Raw genomic sequence first — 21,536 nt, 5'->3', positions numbered from 1 at the left:
GTTAAAGATTATGAATCCAAGCCAATCTAGAGAGGTATCTAATGTGACATGCTAAAACCTCAGCTCTCAAGTACTAGTGGGAACAATGCATGCTTACTAAGGGTGCTGATTAGCTACAAAGGACTAGTTGGAAAATCAACTATAAAAAAAACGGATGTCAATACAGTCTGGACCACGTTCAGGTACACTCCTGCAGTGTTACTATTTGCCCCTACCTTCCCTCTGTTGTGTTTACATGATTTTCTTTTACAATAAAAATTATATTTATGAAAACTGTAAGCTGAAATGAAATAATAAAACAATCACCCATATCATGCTATAACTATAGCTACACCTACTTCTACTTAAAATCAAAGGCCTATAAATATAGCCAATGCCTGAAAGGAAATACAGAAAATTAAAAATTGTTTATATGGGTGTTGGGATTGTGGGTTTGTATTTTTGCCTTATAAAAAGCATTTATTGTTATGTTTGTGCGGCAAATAAGAAACAAGGGAATCATTACACTTACTACACGGAGGTCTTCGATGCGTTTTTCAAGAAGGACAGGCAGACCCTCTGGGAGTGTAGGCACCACCTTGGGCATAACCTGAGAGGCATAGGTTGGCTGGGTGGTGTTTCCATTCTCTCCCCCTGACTCAGAGAGGGGGCTACCATCAGAAGCAGCATCCAGTAATCTGTCAAAGTCGAAATCATCTAGCATCTCTAGGGCATTTTCAGCTTCCCGAAACAGTTCATGTTCATTTGTGCCAACAAAAATGGGGAGGTCCGGATCAGCAGTGTTCAGATTTAAGTCCGAGACATCACTTCCCAATGCTACGGCAGTGGAGGGGGTCTTATTCAGAGAGGACGTCGTTAAGTTCATTGGGACTTTGGGGTTAGGCTCCTTCTTCAATGCATCCTTCTCTTTCTGAAATTTTCGTATCATGGCAGCTAGAGAAAGAGAATCTTTATAACGTTTCTTCTTTTTTTCAGACTTGTGTGAATTTAGAGCCACAACTCTGTGAAGAAAAAAGGGATCAGTTAGGCTGTGTAAGATTTTACTTTAAAGCCCGTGTAAATAAGGAGGCACAGATAATGAAAACGGTCATTTGATGGGTGGGAAAGCAAATTTCTTCTTACATCATCCTTTTACAACAGCACCTTCCTCATCATCTGGACTCACTTGGGAAAGGTCAAAAGGCAAATGGCCACCAGAGTGAAGAAAACAAAAGGACAAAAGTCAACAGAAAGAAACAAAACTGAAGGTAACTCAGGATTATTAAAGTCTATGAAGTCAAACTACTCTTTTTGGAATGTTCACATTCTTTAGCACATCTATAAAGTAGTCACCTAAAGAATTAACCAAGTAAAGAAATGCACTTATGAGGTGTGTGGGTGGCTCAGTCGGTTGAGCATCTGACTCTTGATTTCAGCTCAGGTCATGATCTCAGAGTCGTGAGATCGGGCCCCGAGTGAGGCTCTGCGCTGGGCATGGAGCAAGCTTAAGATTCTCTCTCTCCCTCTCCCTATGCTCCTTCCCTGATTGTGTGCAAGTGTGTATGTGCACATGCACGAGAGAGAGAGAGAGAGAGAGAGAGAGAGAGAGAGAGAGAGAGAGAAGAAAGAAGGAAGGAAGGAAGGAAGGAAGGAAGGAAGGAAGGAAGGAAGGAAGGAAGGAAGAAAAAAGAAAAAAGAAAAAAAAAAAGAGAAAGAAATGTACTTGAGAAAACAGAATTGCCTTATAAGCAACCAGAGAAGCTCACACAGTACACCTTCAAACTGGTACCCCAGGTGGTTTGTGCTACAAACTGCCAAAGAAATATAAAATCTTTCTAGACCCTATTCTGCCACTACCTTCTGATCATTTTCACCTTCCATTCTAGGAACAGCCATGTGAGGCAATCACATATGTGTGATTTTCTATGACAACTTTCTCCCTATAGGAACCATGGGGGAGAGGTGTCTCAGTGTAGTTAACACTTTTCTCTAGAAATCTTTTTTACATTCTATGGCATACACGCTTCTAGGTGCACTACAGAATCGAAACTATCACTTGTGCCTTGAGGGCAGGCCCGTGTTTTATCTACTGTTATATACTCCGAAACCAGAACAATGCTTAGTATATAAAAGGTATTTAATAAGTGTGTGTTGCATGAATAAGCTACAGATTTCAGAAAATAACAAATTCATTAAAAGGCATTAAAGAAATTTACTTGTAAATAATGAGAATTTAAAACATGCATTAGTAATATATATATGTTTTTTCTTAATTAATGATTCAAGGTTCACTAAAATCTCATGCTTAGGAGAGAATAAATACCTCCCTACATCAAGCTTTTGAATACTGATAGCCCAAAGTTCAGATGCACCTCCCCTGGTGAGGAAGGGAAGAAAATCCAGCCTGTCACAGTTTCTGTCCCTTGGTTCTCCAAAAAAAGGCCATGGAAAAGTAAGACCAACTGGTAATTTTATGGACGCATGGTACAAATATTTCATTCTTATGACTTCAGTCTTTCAAGAAATTCTACTTGGTATTTAGAGGTGATATCATTACCTAAAGTCACAGGTGTTAAAGAAGAGCTAAATAAATGACTTTTTAAATACTAAAACAACTATAAATCATTCACACATAGACTACTGCCAGTCCTCAATCCCCAGGCATCTAATAAGTTTAGTTTTAAGACAAAAAGATGAAAACAACTTGCTCAACGTTTATACCATCTTTTCAAACTGGTTCTTGTTGGTAAAAAATTTTAACGACCAAAATACTTAATGAACTAATTTGTAAATCTGATCTAAAACACCATGAGTCTCTAAGATGACAAAGCCTTCTATTTTTTAATAAAAACTTATACTTAATACATATTAATATTATTAAAATGTAAGTTAATGGTCATTGACACTTTTAAATATAGTATTAAATTAGTCCCAGCTAAGCTGGGTTAATGAATGCTAAATAGATCTTTCCAAAAGAGCAGCTAGTCATGCTCTGACCCTAGTTCCCTTGGGGTGTTTAATTTTACATACCCCAGTTGTTTGGGGACTTTTTTCCTTGGTTTCTTCTCCTTTTCCCCTTCCTCTTTCCTCTTCCGCTTCTTCATCTCAATATCATCTTCTTTTATTTTGGGAATCTGCAAATGATAAAGAAAGTATCGCTTAACGGAGGATCAATGCTTTACTCGCTAGATTAGCGATCTAGCATCTAGGGCAGTGTTTTGTCTCAAAGTTCAGTGTGCATTAGAAATGCTTGTTAAAAATGCAGACTCTTGGGGTCTATGAGCACTGCCTGTTTTTGTTTTTGAGTACTGCCTAGTTTTTAACAAACATTTTGGTGATTCTGGCACAAGTCAGTCTTTGGATCACGCTTCAAGAAACACCTAAGGACACACTATTCACTTCCTAAAACCATATATATCTGAAATAGAATTAGCTGTCTCGGGAAAGCTAATGTCTACACCAAGTCTTAACCTATCCTAGAAACTTACCCTTATCCCCCAAACAGTAGATTATTAGACCACATATGGAGAGAGAAGTCTTAAAAGAAAATACAATTATACTATGATGTAAATATCAATTTTCCCTATATCTACATAGTTTTACTTCAAAGCAGGTAAATAACTACAGATTTATTAAACAATGGTTAGCATTTTACTTTTTCTCATATCCACAAGTAAATTCAAAAAATATACCGTATTTATTGAACACTCTCATTACCATTGCAGTGTTGGATAAACTCACTTTGGGGGGCTTGTGCTTTTGGTTGTCTGTAATATCTTCTTCTTCAGTATCTGAAGCTTGGCGAAACTGCAGAGTGCCAGTGTTGATGTAAAAGCCTCCATATTTTGTTGTTAGAGAAGCAGGAACTAATTCGTCATACTATATTTAAAATAAAATGTTTCAGATATATCCCATTATTAATTCTACAAATACATCAAAGAAATCCATAAATCCTAACTACAAAACTGACTGCAAAGAGGATGTTTGTGGAATAAATTTAGAAAAAGTTGGTATCTAGGATAAAAATGAGCCCAGAGTACTCAGTATATATAAAGAAAGGAAATTCTGGAATAATGAAGCAAATCCTCAGTATATCCATCATCTGCTGAGAAAAATTTAAGGATCACTGCTACTATTCTTAATGACAAATTTTTTTTTCAAACCTTTATTTATTTTTTAGGTGATCTCTATGCCCATCGTGGGGCTCGAACTCGCCACCCAGAGATCAAGAGTCGTATGCTCTACTGACTGAGCCAGGCAGGTGCCCCAAAGACAAATGATTCTGATGAGAAATTGAAACAAGTTAAAATAGATGACTAAACATACAGAAAAGGAATAAATTTCATTTCCTACCATATCAGTATATAATTTTATTCATAAGATTATAAATAACAAAGTTATTTCTTATGTCTTAGCTCTAAGCTTTTAAATGAAGAAAATTGTTTAAAAGTTTAAAACATAAAATAACATATGTGTTTAAAAACGCAACAGAAAAATAACTGCCCAGTTCAGTAAGCATACACTATAATGAGCCAGGTACTTTGCCTGGATCAAGAGATGCAAATTGTCTAAATTAGATAGAAGGTCTGACCTAAAATAACACTTAAGCTGATGTCCTCTAAGCTTGGATTTTTAAAGTTTATCATTTCTCACCTGATGAAAATGGACAAAAGCAAACATTAAATGAGGGTCAATCTTAACCAAATGATGGGAGTCCATAGTGGCTGAGAAAAAAGGAGCAAGTTACTTATCTAATAGAAGCAAGATACCTGCTACCTGAGGTCCCCAGAATTCTATAGGTTCTTCATATTTTATATTTTTAAGAAAGGCAGATTTTAAGCAGATCCTTTGCACTGGACAAGGAATATAGGGAATGTACTAGTTACTATAAGAACATTAAGGCTACATGCAAAAGTTTTTGCTTTTAACCTGTATCCTTTTAAATTAAATGGTAAATAGAAAAAGAATTTCCAGTTTAATCATACTGAGTCAAAAAAAGGAATGAATCCCTTTCCTGTTGCTTCAGTTGACGGGCTACTATAAAGATCTATGGGTAAGACCTTCAGAAAGGGTCCGGTACTATCTGTAAGCAAAGGAGGGAAGAGAAAGAATTAGAAGTGAAAAGACTTTGTAGTAATTATTTTGGAAATGTGTAACCGTGACAAACATTACTTTTGGCTTATACTGCTTTATAATTTACAATGCTTCTTCATATAAATTATTTCACTTGGCCCTCCTGATAGCTTTGTGAGGCAAAAAAGGCATTTTATAAGTGAAAACCAAATTTAGAGAGGATAAGAACCCCCAGAGTAATTTTATAAGCTTATGGTAGAGGCTCTGGCTGTATCCCAAACCATCCACTACATCATGCAGTGGGAAACACATTCATCACCACGTTACATAGCAACATGGGTGTGTTCAACATCGGTCTGCTGCAGTGTTTCCTAAGCTCTCCCTATCAGAACACTCTCCAGGAGAACAAGCTCTTTATGCATATTTAATTTAGCCGTCCAAGTAGAATGTGTTAAGAGGCAATGGAACGCTGAACTTGAGAATCAGAAGGCCTGGATTTAGATCCTTTGCCAATGATTAGCAATCGTGACCCAGAGGAAATCACTTAACATGGATATCTTGGGGTTGTCTAACAGTGACAACATCACTTACTTCACAACGTTCTAGTGAAATTTACAAGAGACAAACTAAATAAAAGTGTTATTCATGCCTGGTATTATTATTTATTAGTAAATAAAGAAAAACATTCTTTCAGTCTTCACAAAACGTGGCAGCATAAGTGAGACTAAAAATAATCTTTAAAAGCATTTATTTTCAGGTATTTATAAGTGGTACATGATTCTGAAAATTAATTAGAACCAGATTATTTTCACTATCAAATAATTACAAACAGTGAAAGCTTACAATCAATGAAAAGAACAGAAAATCATTTGGTTGGATAATAATTGTCTTATGTCTGAATTATCTCATAAGAACCCAATAATCTGTAAGAATAACAATACAAAATTATTTTGTGAGTCAATAAACAACCTGTAATCTAGTTCAATTTCCTCTTACTAAACAGGAACCTACCTTGTCCTCTAAATGTCAGCAACTAATAAAATAATTTTTGTTCAACAACTTTTACATACAAAACTTACCCTTATTTATTAAGGCAGTACTTTTCAAATTTTTTTCACCACAACCCAAGTGGGAAATATGTTACACATCAAATCCCAGTGTGTACACACACACATAAAAAAAACTCACATAATCTACTATGATTTACTATGATAGCTCCTATTCTATTCTACTTCACTTTTGTTAAAAATGCTGGCCACACTCTCTAAAGTGATATGTAATCCAATTATGGGTTGCAAAAGTCAGTATGAAAAACACCATATTCAAATATTCTGACTGTAGCAGAGAAAACTGAGCAATGCTAAAAGATTTGTCTAGAAATCTTTAGAAACCGAGCTGAGTCTAGAATCTAGGAATTTTGACTTGTACAAGACTTTTAAAAACATCCCATGCCCTAATCTACAAAAAGGTTTGTCAACCTTTCTGGTAACAAGAAGGCTTCTCTACTCCAAAGGGCATTGTCAAAATTTTACTCCTATAGAACAGGCTGCCTGGTATGGTAAACCAGTTTATGTCAGAACACTGAAACAACTCAGGGTATCCAGTATGCCTCCTGCTGGAAGTTCTATGATTCTCCTACCACTGTATGCCTTATCATCATCTATACAACCAAGTACTGTAGTAACAGGAAAAAAAAATACTAATTTGTGGGTAGTACTACAATGTTTACCTTGGTGTCCCTTTCTGTGTATTCTAAGTAATCACTGAACAATGCAGAGGATGCCATAAGTCCAGGGTTTGTTTAGATTTCTCCAGTGCACTGAGAAGAATGTAAGAACATACACCTTACCTACCCCCAAACACAATATGCCTGCATTTGTTTGCTATGTGATCAATGGATTGTTATAGTCCTTAAATGCTCTCCTAAATTCCTCTTCATTTTATAAAAGAAAGAAGATTCCAGGGAAAAAGCTGTAGGGCTTGGAACAAAACAGATAGGGTTTGATAAAGGCTGGCATTCAATCACCACCACTGTACTAAGGCTTGGCAGTAATGAAAAAATGAAGCACATTTTAAAGATGTCTGCCAGATTAACTTCAACCCAGCAGCTCCAATCTTCAAATTCATATGGGTCTTATCTGGAAGCCATTTGAAATTACACCTACCCAAGTCTGGGAATATCAATCAAATTCAAGATGTAAATACTCTTAATGAATAAACCCCACTGCTAGAAATTTATCCTGTACATACATTTGCACTCTCTAATTATCTTACATAGTTATTCAAGTACACAAAGATAAACGTACACAGATGCTCAGCTGTTCGTAAGCACATAAAAAAGTAGAAACAATTTAGATGGACGTCAATAGGGGATTAGTTAGTAAAAACAAATACTGAACTATTTTAGTAACTTTATCCTTGACTTCTATCCCAAACAAAGAATTGCTGCTATATTAAAGATACATTACTCACAGCCTCTGAGTTATCAATAAATGGGTCTGTCTCATCATAGCCAAAGCCTATATCAATTAAATCTTGTAGCCGATCCTTCCGGTGTTTACGGGGTTTCCCACCCTGCAAAGAACAGATACGTTAGACTGATATCAGTACTCATGCGGTTTCCATAAACTTTAAAAGTACCTATCAGAAGAACTCTAAATAATTTCTGTAGATAATCCCCCCTCCAAGAAGTTGAATTGAAATCCCCCCACCCTTTGAATATAAGTTGTGCTGAGGGACTTGCTCCCAAAGAATAGAGTATGAAAGTGAGGAGACTAATTATAGTGAAAACCTGGCCAACATGACCTCGGCCAGGTGATCAAGTTCAACATCAACATGGTAAGTCATGTTGATAGCATGTACTCTTGATACAATATGATAAAAATGTCACCTTTGTGGTCTTCTCTCAAAAGCCTATAATCCGAGCTATAGGTTCATCATGAGAAAAACAACAAACAAACTAAACCATGTCCCATTAAGGGATATTCTACAAATAACTAACCAGGATTCCTCAAACTATGAAGATAATTAAAAACAAGGGAAAATCTGAAAAACTGTCAGAGTTTAGATGAGTCTAAAGAGATGTAATGACTAAATGTGATGTAGTATCCTGCATGGGATCCAGGAACTGAAAAAGGGCACTAGGGGAAAACTAGTAAAATCTGAATAAAATGTGGAGTTTAATTAATAGTAATATACCAAAGTAGGTTTGTTAGCTGTAACAAATCTACTGTATAGATATCATCATTCATAATATGTCATAGGAGAGAGTGGGTGAGAACTATATGGGAAGCCTCTATTATCTCTGCAACTTTTCTGTAAATCCAAACTATTCTTAAAATTATTTTTTTAAACACCACAGGATTATACACATCGGACATACAAGAAAATGAAACATGAGTGCATGCAAAAACCGGTGAGTGTGAATAAGGACTGAAGGCTAGTTAATTGTAGTGTGCCAATGTCAATCTTCTAGTCTTGATAACTCTAGTTATGTCAGATATTACCACTGGGAGAAACTGGGTGATTGGTACAAGGGACCTCTCTGTATTGTGTGTGCAACTTCATGTGAGTCTACAATCTCTTCAAATAAAAAGTACTTTAGGGACACCTGGCTGGCTCAGTCAGCAGAGTGAATGACTCTTGTTTGTTTGGGTTTTTTTGTTGTTGTTTTATTTGAGAGAGTAAGGGACAGAAGATCTGAAGCTAGCTCTGTCCTAACAACAGTGAGCCTGACGTGGGCTTTAACTCAAGAACCTCGAGATCACGACCTGAGCCCAAGTCGGTTGCTCAACCAGCTGAGGCACCCAGGAGCCCAGAGCTTATGACTCTTGATCTCTGGATTGTGAGTTCGAGCCCTACGTTAGGTATAGAGATTACTTAAATAAACAAACAAACAAAAAAAAGAAAACAAAAACAAAAAAAATTTTTTTCTTAAAAGAAAAAAAATGTTTTTTTAAAGTAAAACAACAACAAAATAAAAAGAACCAGTTAGTATACATTCCATTATTCATGTCATACTTTCAGGAGGTTTTAACTGGTTGATTACAGTCATAAAGAAAACATTCTACGTAAGGTATAAATGGTACATGTACGGTAAATGGTATGGATAAGCTTGTTTTAAGGAGTTTAAGCAGACAGGAAACCTAATACTATTGTGGCACTGCTGAAACAAGTGTTTAGTTTAGTCTCCAAAACTCATTTTAGATACTCAACCATACTCACTCAAATTTAACTACTCTAAGTATCATCCTAACACCTCCATGACCCCTGATTTTTTTTACTGAAGTGGGTCATGAGTGAGAAGATGCTCAGAAAGAGGAGAGAAAACACTAAGTGGTAAGGATTCTGCCTAACATGCTACCACTGAGCCAGAGTAAGTCCAGCAGAAAGCATGGGATGCAAGATGTAAATCTCTTATTCGGTTTCAATTCTCAGTGAATAGCTCTCAATGGAAAGTGTGATTCTAACAGTGAAAGATGGATAAGTTTTGTGCAACACTGCCCTTAAACAAAAGCAAACTGCTCTACCTTATTTCCACGCAAAGAAATAATCTATTCCAGTGATTCAGGGAAAAAATGGTTATGCTGGACTTGCTGAGAAGTCACCAACGTGGTGACATCCTTTTCTAAGTAATTTGTAAAAGTAATCCTGATTCAATGTTATATTTTTATTACATCCAGATGTTAAAAAACCTAACCCCCATAAGCTGTAACTTCATTGTATGCTTTTCGGTGACCAAAACAGCCCTGTTACTATACCACTACCGCCAAGAAAGTCATTATAGTGTGAGATAAAGTAGCAGTTCCCGTATTTTTAGATTTTTACAATTAGGTAAATTTTAAAAACAATTTTGGAGACCAACACAAGGTGGCAACCCTTCTCCCTCCCCACCCCCAAATAAAGCCATTAAAGGGCATAATCTCAGAACAACAAAAATCCTTCTCAAGAAATACTAGTTCGCAGGGGTGCCTGGGTAGCTCAGTCAGTTCAGCGTCCAACTGCGGCTCAGGTCATGATCTCACAGTTTGTGGTTCAAGCCCCGCATCAGGTTTTGTGCTGACACCTCAGAGCCTGGAGCCTGCTTCGGATTCTGTGTCTCCCTCTCACTCTGCCCCTTCCCTGCTGGCTCTCTCTCTCTCTCTCAAAAATAAATAAAAACATTTAAATTAAAAAAAAAAAAAAGAAAAAAAAAGGAAATACTAGTTGGCAACATTAAACATATACATACATCACACACACACACACACACACACACACACACACACATATACATACACACATATACACAGCATGTGTGTGCTTATATACGACACATGTAATAAATTGTTCTTATTTTTTTCCATTTGCCAGGTCTGCAAACTGGGACCCTTACAACTAGTTTATAGAACTACAGTTAGAAGCAGAAGTTAAAAAAAAAAAAAAGACAAACAGAAGGAGGTATTTCTAGGATAGTTACATACATGCAATTAAGCATGAGAGACTATTTCACCCAAAAACCAGAGAGAACTCTAAAGAGAATATAAAAACGCACAGATACATGAAAACGAATATAAAAATATACCATATTTTTTATACTATATAAAAAATATAAAAACAAATGAATATTAACCCTGTTACATATTAAATATATTTAAAGTTATGAGAGTTAACAACATAATAAAGGCCATATATGATAAACCTACAGTTAACATCATATTCAGTGGGAAAATATGGAGACCTTTACCCTAAGGTCAGGAACAAGACAAGGAAGTTCACGCTCACCACTTTTACTCAACATAGTACTGGAAGTCCTAGCCACAGCAATCAGAGAAGAAAAAGGAATAAAAAGCATCCAAATCAGTAAGAAGTAAAACTTTCATTATCTGTAGATGGTATGACACCACATATAGAAAACCCCAAAGACTCCACCAAAAAACGACTAGACCTGATAAACGAATTCAGTAAGGTCTCAGGATACAAAATCAACTTATAGAAATCCAATGCATTTCTATACACTAATAATGAAGCAGCATAAAGAGAAATTAAGAAAACAATCTCATTTACAATTGCATCAAAAATAATAAAATACCAAAGAATAAACTTAACAAAGGAGGTAAAAGACCCATACTCTGGAAACTATAAAACACTGATGAAAGACACTGAAGATGACACAAATGAAAAGATATGCCTTGCTCATGGACTAGAAGAACAAATATTGTTAAAATGTCCATACTACCCAAAGCAATCTACAGATTTAATACAATTCCTTTCAAAATACCAAAAATATGTTTCACAGAACTACAGTAAACAATCCTAAAATTTGCATGGAACCACAAAAGACTCTGAATGGCCAAAGCAATCTTGAGAAAGAAAAACAAAGCTGGAGGTATCACAATCTCAGATTTCAAGTTATACTACAAAGCTGTACTGATCAAAACAGTATGGTACTGGCACAAAAACAGACACATAGATCACTGGAACAGGATACAAAGCCCAGGAAAAAATCTCACAATTATGTGACCAATAATCTTCAACAAAGGAGGCAAGAATATGCAGTGGAAAAAGTCTCTTCAACAAATGATACTGGGAAAACTGGACAGCAATATGCAAAAGAATAAAGCCAGACCACTTTCTTACACCATACACAAAAATAAACTCTAAATGGATCACAGACCTAAATGTGAGAGCTGAAATCTTAAAATCCTAGAAGACAGCACAGGCAGTAGGTTTCTGACATTGTCCATAGTAGCATTTTTCTAGATATGTCTTCTGAGACAAGGGCAACAAAACCAAAGATAAAATACTGGGACTACATCAAAATTAAAAGCTTCTGCATAGCCAAGGAAACAATCAACAAAACAAAACAAAAAACAACCTACTGAATGGGAGAAGATATTTGCAAATGAAATTATACAACTCAACACCATAAATAAATAAATAAACAAATAAATAAATAAAACAAATAATCCAATTAAAAAATAGGCAGATGACACGAACAGACATTTCTCCAAAGAAAACATCAAGATGGCCAACAGACACGTGAAAAGATGCTCAACATCACTCGTCGTCGTCGGGGAAATGCATATCAAAACCACAATGAGATATCACCTCACACCTGTCAGGATGGCTAAAATCAAAAACACAAGAAACAACAAGTGTTGGCGACGGTGTGGAGAGAAAAGAACCCTTGTGCACTATTGGTGGGAATGCAAACTGGTACAGCCACTGTGGAAAAGAGTATGGGGGCTACTCAAAAAATTAAAAGTAGAATTACCATATGACCCAGCAATTCCACTACTGGGTATTTACCTAAAGAACATGAAAACATTAATTCAAAAAGATTTATGCACCCCTATGCCTACTGCAGCATTATTTACAATAGCCAAATTATGGAAGCAGTCCAAGTGTCCATTGACAAGATGAATGGATAAAGAAGATGTAGAGTGTGTGTGTGTGTGTGTGTGTGTACATACATACATATGCTGGGATATTATTCACCCATAAAAAAGAATGAAATCTTGCCATTTTCAACCACGTGGATGAATCTAGAGAGTATAATGCTAAGTAAAATAAGTCAGAGAAAAACAAATACCATATGATTTCACTCATATGTGGAATTTAAGAAACAAAACAAATGAACAAAGGGAAAAAAAGAGACAAACCAAAAAACAGACTCTTAACTTTACAGAACAAACTGATAGTTACCAGAGGGAAGGAGGGTGGGGGGATGGGTGAAATAGGTGAAGGGGATTAAGAGTCCACTTATCTTGATGAGCACTGAGTAATATATAGAATTGCTGAATCACTATAATGTACTCCAGAAACTGATATAACACCATATGTTAACTATACTGGAATTAAAATTTAAAAATTAAGTTACAAATAAAGTTATGGGAGTTAAAATCAACATACCAGGAATGTAAGAATAAACATAAATCAACAACAATGTTCAGAAACCTATCCTAGTAGGTAAGAATTTAACATGAGAAAGGCGGCATTACAACTCAACAGAGAGTAATTAATAAATCAAATAAATGGAATTAAAGATACTAATTTCATCTATCAAATTATAAACTGGCAAAATGGAGAAGAAACAGGACCACTCAAGCACTGCTGGTAACAGTATACCATGAAACTCTTCTGGAAAGCAATCTAAAAGCATCTGCCAAGAATTCTGCCATCCTCTTGTGTTTCTTCTTTTTGTTTCTTTATTTTCCAAACTTTCTATAAAGTATTAATGTCATAATGGAAATACAGTAAAATAATTAAAACTCTTTACCTTATTTGACCTGATAATTCTATGTAAGCTTATTTCAAACCACTACTTAGATTCAAGAATATCTGTTAAGAACTTATGCCATAGAAAGTAACACGCTGGAGTGCCTGACTGCTCCATAGGAAGGGTATACGGCTCTTGATCTTGAGGTCATGAGTTCGAGCCTCATGCTGGTTGTACAGACTACTTAAAATAAATAAATATTTTTTTAAAAAAAGAAAGTAATATGGTAAATGTCAGAAAGAATTAAAAAAATTTTTTTAATTGTAAAAAATTACATAGTATACTGTTACCAGCGGTGCAGAGCCCGATGCAGGGCTCAAATCCAAGAACCAGGGCTCAAATTCATTAACCGGGAGATCATTACCTGAGCCAAAATCCACAGTCAGATGCTTAACCAACTGAACCACCCAGGTACCCTCAGAAAGAATTTAAATTAAGTAGTAAAAATCCTGTCCTGAACAATCTTAAAACAAGATAATCTACTCAAAAATTAACTGAGTACCTTCCAAGTGCCAGCCTTCATGGATTTTATAGTTTTGTAGACAGGAGAAAGATTACACAAATTACAGTAATGATACACAGTAGAAAGGAAAATATAGGTGGTACCAGACTTTTCTAACAGCGGTCTTAATCAAGGCTTTCCGTAGATATTTATGCCCGGACAACATGAGTGGAAGGATCAGAACAGGAAGTGACTAGACAAGATTAGTGCTGAACAAAATCACTCCTGTTGTGGTGGGGGATGAGCAAAGATGAGCAAAGGGAGATGGGTTAGGAAGGGAAGAAATGCAGAGATGTGCAAGAAACTCCTAAGTTACTGGGGGCATAAAATATATATTTAAGCAGCAAACATGATGATGACGACGACCAAGATGATGACAGCTACCACCCGCTGAGTGCTAACTTTGCATCAGCGCTTCTTCTAAGTGTAACCATCTATTATTTCACATTTGACAAATGGGAAAAGCTAAAGCTTGGAAAGGGCAAATAACTTTGCTAAGATCACACAGAAAGTAATTGAGCTAATCTTCAAACTCATGACTATCTGGCTCCAAAGTGCCATTCCATTAAAAGTTCTATAAGAGAAGTTATAGAATCTCTGGGGTCATTTTCCTACTTGGAGACCCCTGAAAACTCAATACCAGAAACCGAAACCAGTGTCCCCACTGTCAGCCACCTCCAAATTAGCTCCTTCCACTTGAACATTCCCATTATATTCATTCTATTTTTCTGCCTTAAAACTTCAGTTAGCTAAAATTAAAAAGACTCATGATACCAAATGTTAACAAGGATGTGGAGCTACTAAAACTCTCCTACGTGGCTGGTGCAAAATGAAGACCCATTCTGAAAAATAGTTGACAGTTTCTTATAAAGTTAAACGTACACTTCACATATGACCTAACAATCCCACTCTTATTATTTACTCAAGAAAAATGGAAACGTATGTTCACCCAAAAAGCTATATGCTAACGTTCAGAACATCTTTATTCATAGCAGCCAAGAACTATGGCTTACTATGCAGCAACACAAGGGAAGGAACCGCTGACAACATGCAACCCATGGATGAATTTCAAAAGCATCATGCTAAGTCAGAGGGGCCAGACACAAAAGACTTTAAGATTCCCAGAAACCACAGAAACTCTAGAAACCACAAAATAAAAACAAATAAAAAACTTATACTGACATGAAGTAGGTCTGAGAATACCAGGGACCAGGAATGAAGGGAGAGGATTATCTATGGAGAGGTAAGAGGGAACTTTCTGGGTTCTGGGGAGAACAATTTAAATGAATGAATTGTAGGTACTTACCTTTCAGAAGTGTTGATTTTTAGAACTCCTCATTATTCTTTCTACTTCAACTCTCTCCCCACAAACCTTTGTTCATGTGGTTTTTCACATCTGCAATTTCCTTTCTATTCCACCTGCCATTGCTATAATCTCGGCCACTATTTTTCACTTAAATGTAATGAATGCCTTAATTAGCCTCTCTTCCCTCATTTATCTTAGTTTATCCTGCATTATACCATCCAATTAATACTTCTAAAATACCATTTTGTATCATTCCTCTGTTCAAAATGCTTCAGAAGCATCCTATTATAAAATAAATCCAAAACACTTAATAAGGCATTAAAGGCATTTAAACTACCTTTCCAACTTTTTCTTACAATTTTCCAACTTGAACACTCTGATTCATTCAACCTATCTATCCACTCTCCTCCTAAACACACTAAAGTTTATCTTTCTTCTGCCTTCCCCTTATTGGGAATAATCTCTTACTCCTCTCTGAATTTCCCCACACTTCCCAGCTAATAAGTTTTAAACCCTTCCTCCTTCATGCTTTCTACTTAAAATCAAAATGATCTTTTTCTACTCTCCTAACATTTTTTATCTAGGGACAGCTAACTGCCTCTAAGATTTACCTAGGGAAAAACTAAAAAAACAAATAGGTTCTGTTGGAATGGGCATGATTACACATAACTTCTGCATAACTAGAACAAATAACTTCTGCATAACTAGAAAGATCTAGGAGCATTTTAGTCTAATCAAGCTGATCAGGAGTTACCACAGGAAGACATAACTGCTATAACTTGTACAAAGGATGTACAGGTATAAGTTCTTCACCAAGCATCCTATCAATCATAGCATCATAACAATAATAAAGGTATAAATTACATATACTGTGACACATCCATTCAATGCTAATGGTCATTTAAAAAAAATTTTTAATGTTTACTTTTGAGAGAGAGAGAGAGCAGGAGCAGGGGAGGGGCAGAGAGACAGGGAGACATAGAATCTGAAGCAGGTTCCAGGCTCTGAGCTGTCAGCACAGAGCCCGACACGGGGCTCAAACCCACAAACTATAAGATAGTGACCTGAGCCGAAGTTGGACACTTAACTGAGCCATCCAGATGCCCCACTAAGAGCCATTTTAAAACCATGTGGTAGAGGAATATTTAATAGTACGGAAGGCAATAAAAGTAGTTTACCAAATGCTATGTATAGTTCAGACTAGTCATAGAAAAGACAGTATTCACTAAGCATTTGAAAGTGTTCAGCCTAGGGGTGCCTGGGTGGCTCAGTCGGTTAAGCTGCCGACTTTGGCTCAGGTCATGATCTCACGGTCCGTGAGCTCAAGCCCCGCGTTGGGCTCTGTGCTGACCGCTCAGAGCCTGGAGCCTGTTTCAGATTCTGTGTCTCCCTCTCTCTGACCCTCCTCCATTCATGCTCTGTCTCTCTCTGTCTCAAAAATAAATAAACGTTAAAAAAAAAAAAATTAAAAAAGGAAGTGTTCAGCCTAAACTGGTAATTGTGGAGATGACATTAAAATAACAAGATCTTGGGCCGCCTGGGTGGCGCAGTCGGTTAAGCGTCCGACTTCAGCCAGGTCACGACCTCGCAGTCCGTGAGTTCGAGCCCCGCGTCCGGCTCTGGGCTGATGGCTCAGAGCCTGGAGCCTGTTTCCGATTCTGTGTCTCCCTCTCTCTCTGCCCCTCGCCCGTTCATGCTCTGTCTCTCTCTGTCCCAAAAATAAATAAACGTTGAAAAAAAAATTAAAAAATAAATAAATAAAAAAAAATAACAAGATCTTGTTTTCTTGCTTTTTTTAAAAATAAGATCTTTTTTAATTCTCATACAAACAGTAGGATCTCATTTATGAAAAACACAACAATATATGTCCATAAATATATGTAAAAAGCTCAAAGAATCACAACAAGCAGATAACCATGTTTGCTACAATGGAGAGGGGATACAATTGGAGGCAGTCGTGAAGGAAGATTTTGACTTAATATGTATTGTTTGAATTTTTCCCCCTTTGGTAGGAACTAGAAAACCTGCTGGATGAATTCTCAAAGACCTGTTAACACTGTGAATTTGTTTGTAATAACAGGAATGTATTCATATGCTACTTAGACGATTAAAAATAATTTTCTTAAGTGCAAGAAAGTATATTTGTAAGCAGACAAGCATTTTTAAAAGCCCTGAAAGGGCTACACATCCAACTACTAACAGTGGTTATGCTCGGTAGTGGGATTATAGATGATTAAGTGATTTTTACTTTCTTCCCTTTTTTATCTGTATTTATGTATTCTTTTACACTGAACAAAATCTTTTGAAATATGTAAATGCTTACATAAACACATCTCTAGAACAAGAAACTCAAACAGTGATTATCTCTTGGCGGGGGGGCTGGTTAGCTAGGAGTTAGGAGTAGGAGGGAGATTTACTTTACATCATATTCCCTTCATATCTTTTGAGTTTTTGTCAAGTGCATGTACTACCTATTCAAGAATTTCTTCATCTGGCCCACCAAATGTTCAATACCATTTGGGTTTTCACTCCTTACATGGTTCTGCTTCCTAGTCCCACTTCGGGGAAAGAGCTTTGGACAACCTGTATTCGACGCCGCTGTCCCCAAGTAGCTCTTTCTCAAATCCCTCCCTGATAGCCAGGATTTTAATAGTCTCTCCTCTACCTATCAATGGCCTTCTGCCAAAGCATTTACAGTCAGGCACATCCCAGCTCCTTCCTTCATCACAGAGGCCACCAGAGTGCAGTTTTCTGGCCTCAATTCCCTTTTCCTCATCTCCTAGTCTTCCTGGAAACAATTCTCTCTTGGCTTGCCCTCTGCCTCACCTCCTCGTTTCCATTCTCCACCCTCTAGTTCTCTGGCTCCCCAGTTACGCTCAAGTCCAGTGATACGCAAATGGTATAAACTGGAACCAAATACTAGACAATTCACAAATATTAGAATTTCACCTAATTCAGGGGCGCCTGGGTGGCGCAGTCGGTTAAGCGTCCGACTTCAGCCAGGTCACGATCTCGCGGTCCGTGAGTTCGAGCCCCGCGTCAGGCTCTGGGCTGATGGCTCAGAGCCTGGAGCCTGTTTCTGATTCTGTGTCTCCCTCTCTCTCTGCCCCTCCCCCGTTCATGCTCTGTCTCTCTCTGTCCCAAAAATAAATAAACGTTGGAAAAAAAAAAAAAAAAAAAGAATTTCACCTAATTCTAAGGAAATCAAGATACATTGGCAAAGGATTATATTATAGGGTCTTCCTGAATAGGCCTGTTTTGAACTGGTCTCTTTTCCAGCAGCCTTAGAAAGGATCCTCCCAGGGGCGCCTGGGTGGCGCAGTCAGTTAAGTGTCCGACTTCAGCCAGGTCACGATCTCGTGGTCCGTGAGTTCGAGCCCCGTGTCAGGCTCTGGGCTGATAGCTCAGAGCCTGGAGCCTGTTTCGGATTCTGTGTCTCCCTCTCTCTCTGCCCCTCCCCCGTTCATGCTCTGTCTCTCTCTGTCCCAAAAATAAATAAATACACGTTGAAAAAAAATTTTAAAAAAAAAAAAAAAAAAAGAAAGGATCCTCCCTGCAGTAGAATCAAAGTCTTATTTGATAAATTTTCCAGACCTTAGCCATTGTTAATGTTACACAGTTTACACAATAAATGCATCCTATAAAAATACAAAACTTATTTTCCAAATTAAAAAAAATAATCTTGAGTTTTGCTACATCTAAAATGAAGAATCCCCTTTGAATCTATTCCCCTAGATCACTAGTTTACTATGACTCAGAAGAAAATGACTTACTGAATCATTAGTACCTGTTTAACCTGATAATCAGTATTTCAAGCCAATGCTGTCTGATTACACTATAACACTAAGCTGGAAAACAAACAAACAAAATGTTCTTAGTACAGGATCCCACCCCGGTCACCTCCCTGCCAATTAACTCCAGGTAATAAGAAACCTAACTAATAAGCAACATTCATTGATCACCTATGGAAGATAGAGGAAGCATGACAGTGAATGCTAAGACTGCAGTCTTTTTTTAATGTTTATTTATTTATTTATTTATTTTGAGAGAGAAGGGGAGAGAGAATACACCACTGAGTGAGGGGCAGAGAGGGAGGGAGGGGGAGGAAAATGGGGTGGGGGAGAGGGAAAGAGAGAGCGAGAGCGAGAGAGACAGAAAGAGAGAATCCCAAGCAAGTTTGTACCGCCAGCAGAATCTGACGTGGGGCTCAAACTTACAAACTGAGATCACTGAGCTGTGAGAAACTGAGCTGAAATCAAGAGCCAGACACTTAACCAACTGAGCCACCCAGGTGCAATCTTATAACTGAGAAGAATGTAACTCCTGATCACCAAGCTTCTCTATTTGTCCCAGCCTGGTCACAACCTTATCATTCTCCACTTCCACTGATTTCCTTAACCCACCAATAGAAAAGAGTAGAAATGTAAGTCAGTGGAAAGACACCCAAGAGCTGACTTAACAGCACAGATATAACGTACACAGATTTCTTGAATCGGCACTTAGGATATTGGGCCTTCCTTCCAAATACCCTAAAACTGCTCATTCTCAATTGTTCCTAATGGTTTCAGGAAGTTGAAGAGAATTTGTTTAGCTCAAAGAGGTCAAGGAACTGAAAAGGCATGTCATGACAAGTAATTACAATTGGTAACTCCAATAAAGAAAACTATTATTTAAGAATTCTTCCTTGCCCCTCAACATGTCTCCGGAGGCAAGGGAAACAAAAGCAAAAATGAACTACTGGGATCTCATCAAAATACAAAGCTTCTGCACAGTGAAGGAAACAATCAGCAAAACTAAAAGGCAACCGACAGAATGGCAGAAGATACTTGCAAATGACATATCAGATAAAGCGTTAGTATCCAACATCTATAAAGAACTTATCAAACTCAACATCCAAAAAACAAATAATCCAGGGAAGAAATGGGCAAAAGACATGAATAGACACGTCTCCAAGGAAGACATCCAGATGGCCAACCGACACATGAAAAAATGCTCAACATCACTCATCATCAGGGAAATACAAATCAGAACCCCAATGAGACACCACCTCACACCTGTCAGAATGGCTCACATTAACAACTAAGGCAACGACAGATGTTGGCGAGGATGCAGAGAAAGAGGATCTCTTTTGCATTGTTGGTGGGAATGCAAGCTGGTGCAGCCACTCTGGAAAACAGTATGGAAGTTCCCCCAAAAACTAAAAATAGAACTACCCTCCGACCCAGCAATTGCACTACTAGGCATTTATCCACGGGATACAAGCGTGCTGTTTCGAAGGGACACGTGCACCCCCATGTTTATAGCAGCACTATCAACAATAGCCAAAGTATGGAAAGAGCCCAAATGTCCATCGATGGATGAATGGATAAAGAAGATGTGGTTTATATATACAATGGAGTATTACTCGGCAATCAAAAGAATGAAATCATGCCCTTTGCAACTACGTGTATGGAACTGGAGGGTATTATGCTAAGTGAAATTAGTCAGAGAAAGACAAAAATCATATGATTTCACTCATATGAGCACTTTAAGAGACAAAACAGATGAACATAAGAGAAGGGAAACAAAAACAGTACAAAAACAGGGAGGGGGACAAAACAGAAGAGACTCATAGATATGGAGAACAAACTGAGAGTTACTGGAGGGGTTGTGGGAGGGGGGATGGGCTAAATGGGTTAAGGGGCATTAAGGAATCTACTCCTGAAATCATTGTTGCACCAGATGCCAACTAATTTGGATGTAAATTTTAAAAAATGAAAAATAAAAAAAAAATTTTTTTAAGAATTCTTCCTTGCCCTATATTTAAGAATCTCCCAACCTCAGTTTGTTTTAAAAGGTTGTTGGGGCGCCTGGGTGGCGCAGTCGGTTAAGCATCCGACTTCAGCCAGGTCACAATCTCGCGGTCCGTGAGTTCGAGCCCCGCGTCGGGCTCTGGGCTGATGGCTCGGAGCCTGGAGCCTGTTTCCGATTCTGTGTCTCCCTCTCTCTCTGCCCCTCCCCCGTTCATGCTCTGTCTCTCTCTGTCCCAAAAATAAACGTTGAAAAAAAAAATTAAAAAAAAAAAAAGGTTGTTATTTTATGTTTTTATTATATATGTAGTACCATACTATTGTTGGTCTATAGAACCTAAATTTCTGGTACTTGTGCTTCATAAAAAGAATTTATTTTGTGGTAGTACAGCAGATTTATCCAAACTGCTTTACCCAACCCTACCATGTTGATCTTTAGGGACCAGACCTAACAGAAGGCCAAAACAGAGGAAAAACAGCCAAGGAAGTTCCCAAGGAAGCTGTAACCCCTCATAAAGTGTCGATGATTATCAAATAATATGAGTCACTGATAAAATTCTTAAACCTCCCAGAAAGAGTGGATAAATGTTTTCTAACATCCACTTGTGTCCGTCTCATATTTGAGGA

The 21,536-nt window shown here is 37.5% G+C and overlaps 1 protein-coding gene across 5 annotated transcripts in view; it reads right to left on the bottom strand.

Moving 5' to 3' along the window:
- Positions 1-21,536, bottom strand: part of UBN2 (ubinuclein 2) — a 90,053-nt gene that overhangs the window by 55,021 nt on the left and 13,496 nt on the right. For 4 of the 5 annotated variants that reach the window (XM_023250611.2, XM_045052825.1, XM_045052826.1 and 1 more), the window contains exons 3-6: positions 7,525-7,626; positions 3,721-3,858; positions 3,010-3,113; positions 512-1,001 (exon numbers count right to left, since the gene is read on the bottom strand). In XM_023250611.2, coding sequence (XP_023106379.1) covers positions 512-1,001; positions 3,010-3,113; positions 3,721-3,858; positions 7,525-7,626 — 834 coding nt within the window. The remainder of the gene's footprint in view (positions 1-511; positions 1,002-3,009; positions 3,114-3,720; positions 3,859-7,524; positions 7,627-21,536) is intronic. The other variant, XM_045052827.1, reaches the window with a different exon arrangement.

The sequence above is a fragment of the Felis catus genome, chromosome A2, assembly GCF_018350175.1.
Source record: "Felis catus isolate Fca126 chromosome A2, F.catus_Fca126_mat1.0, whole genome shotgun sequence".
In the NCBI taxonomy this organism is placed as follows: Eukaryota; Metazoa; Chordata; class Mammalia; order Carnivora; family Felidae; genus Felis; species Felis catus.
Note: the sequence above shows the minus strand (reverse complement) of the source record. Positions and strands in the feature narration are given on the sequence as shown.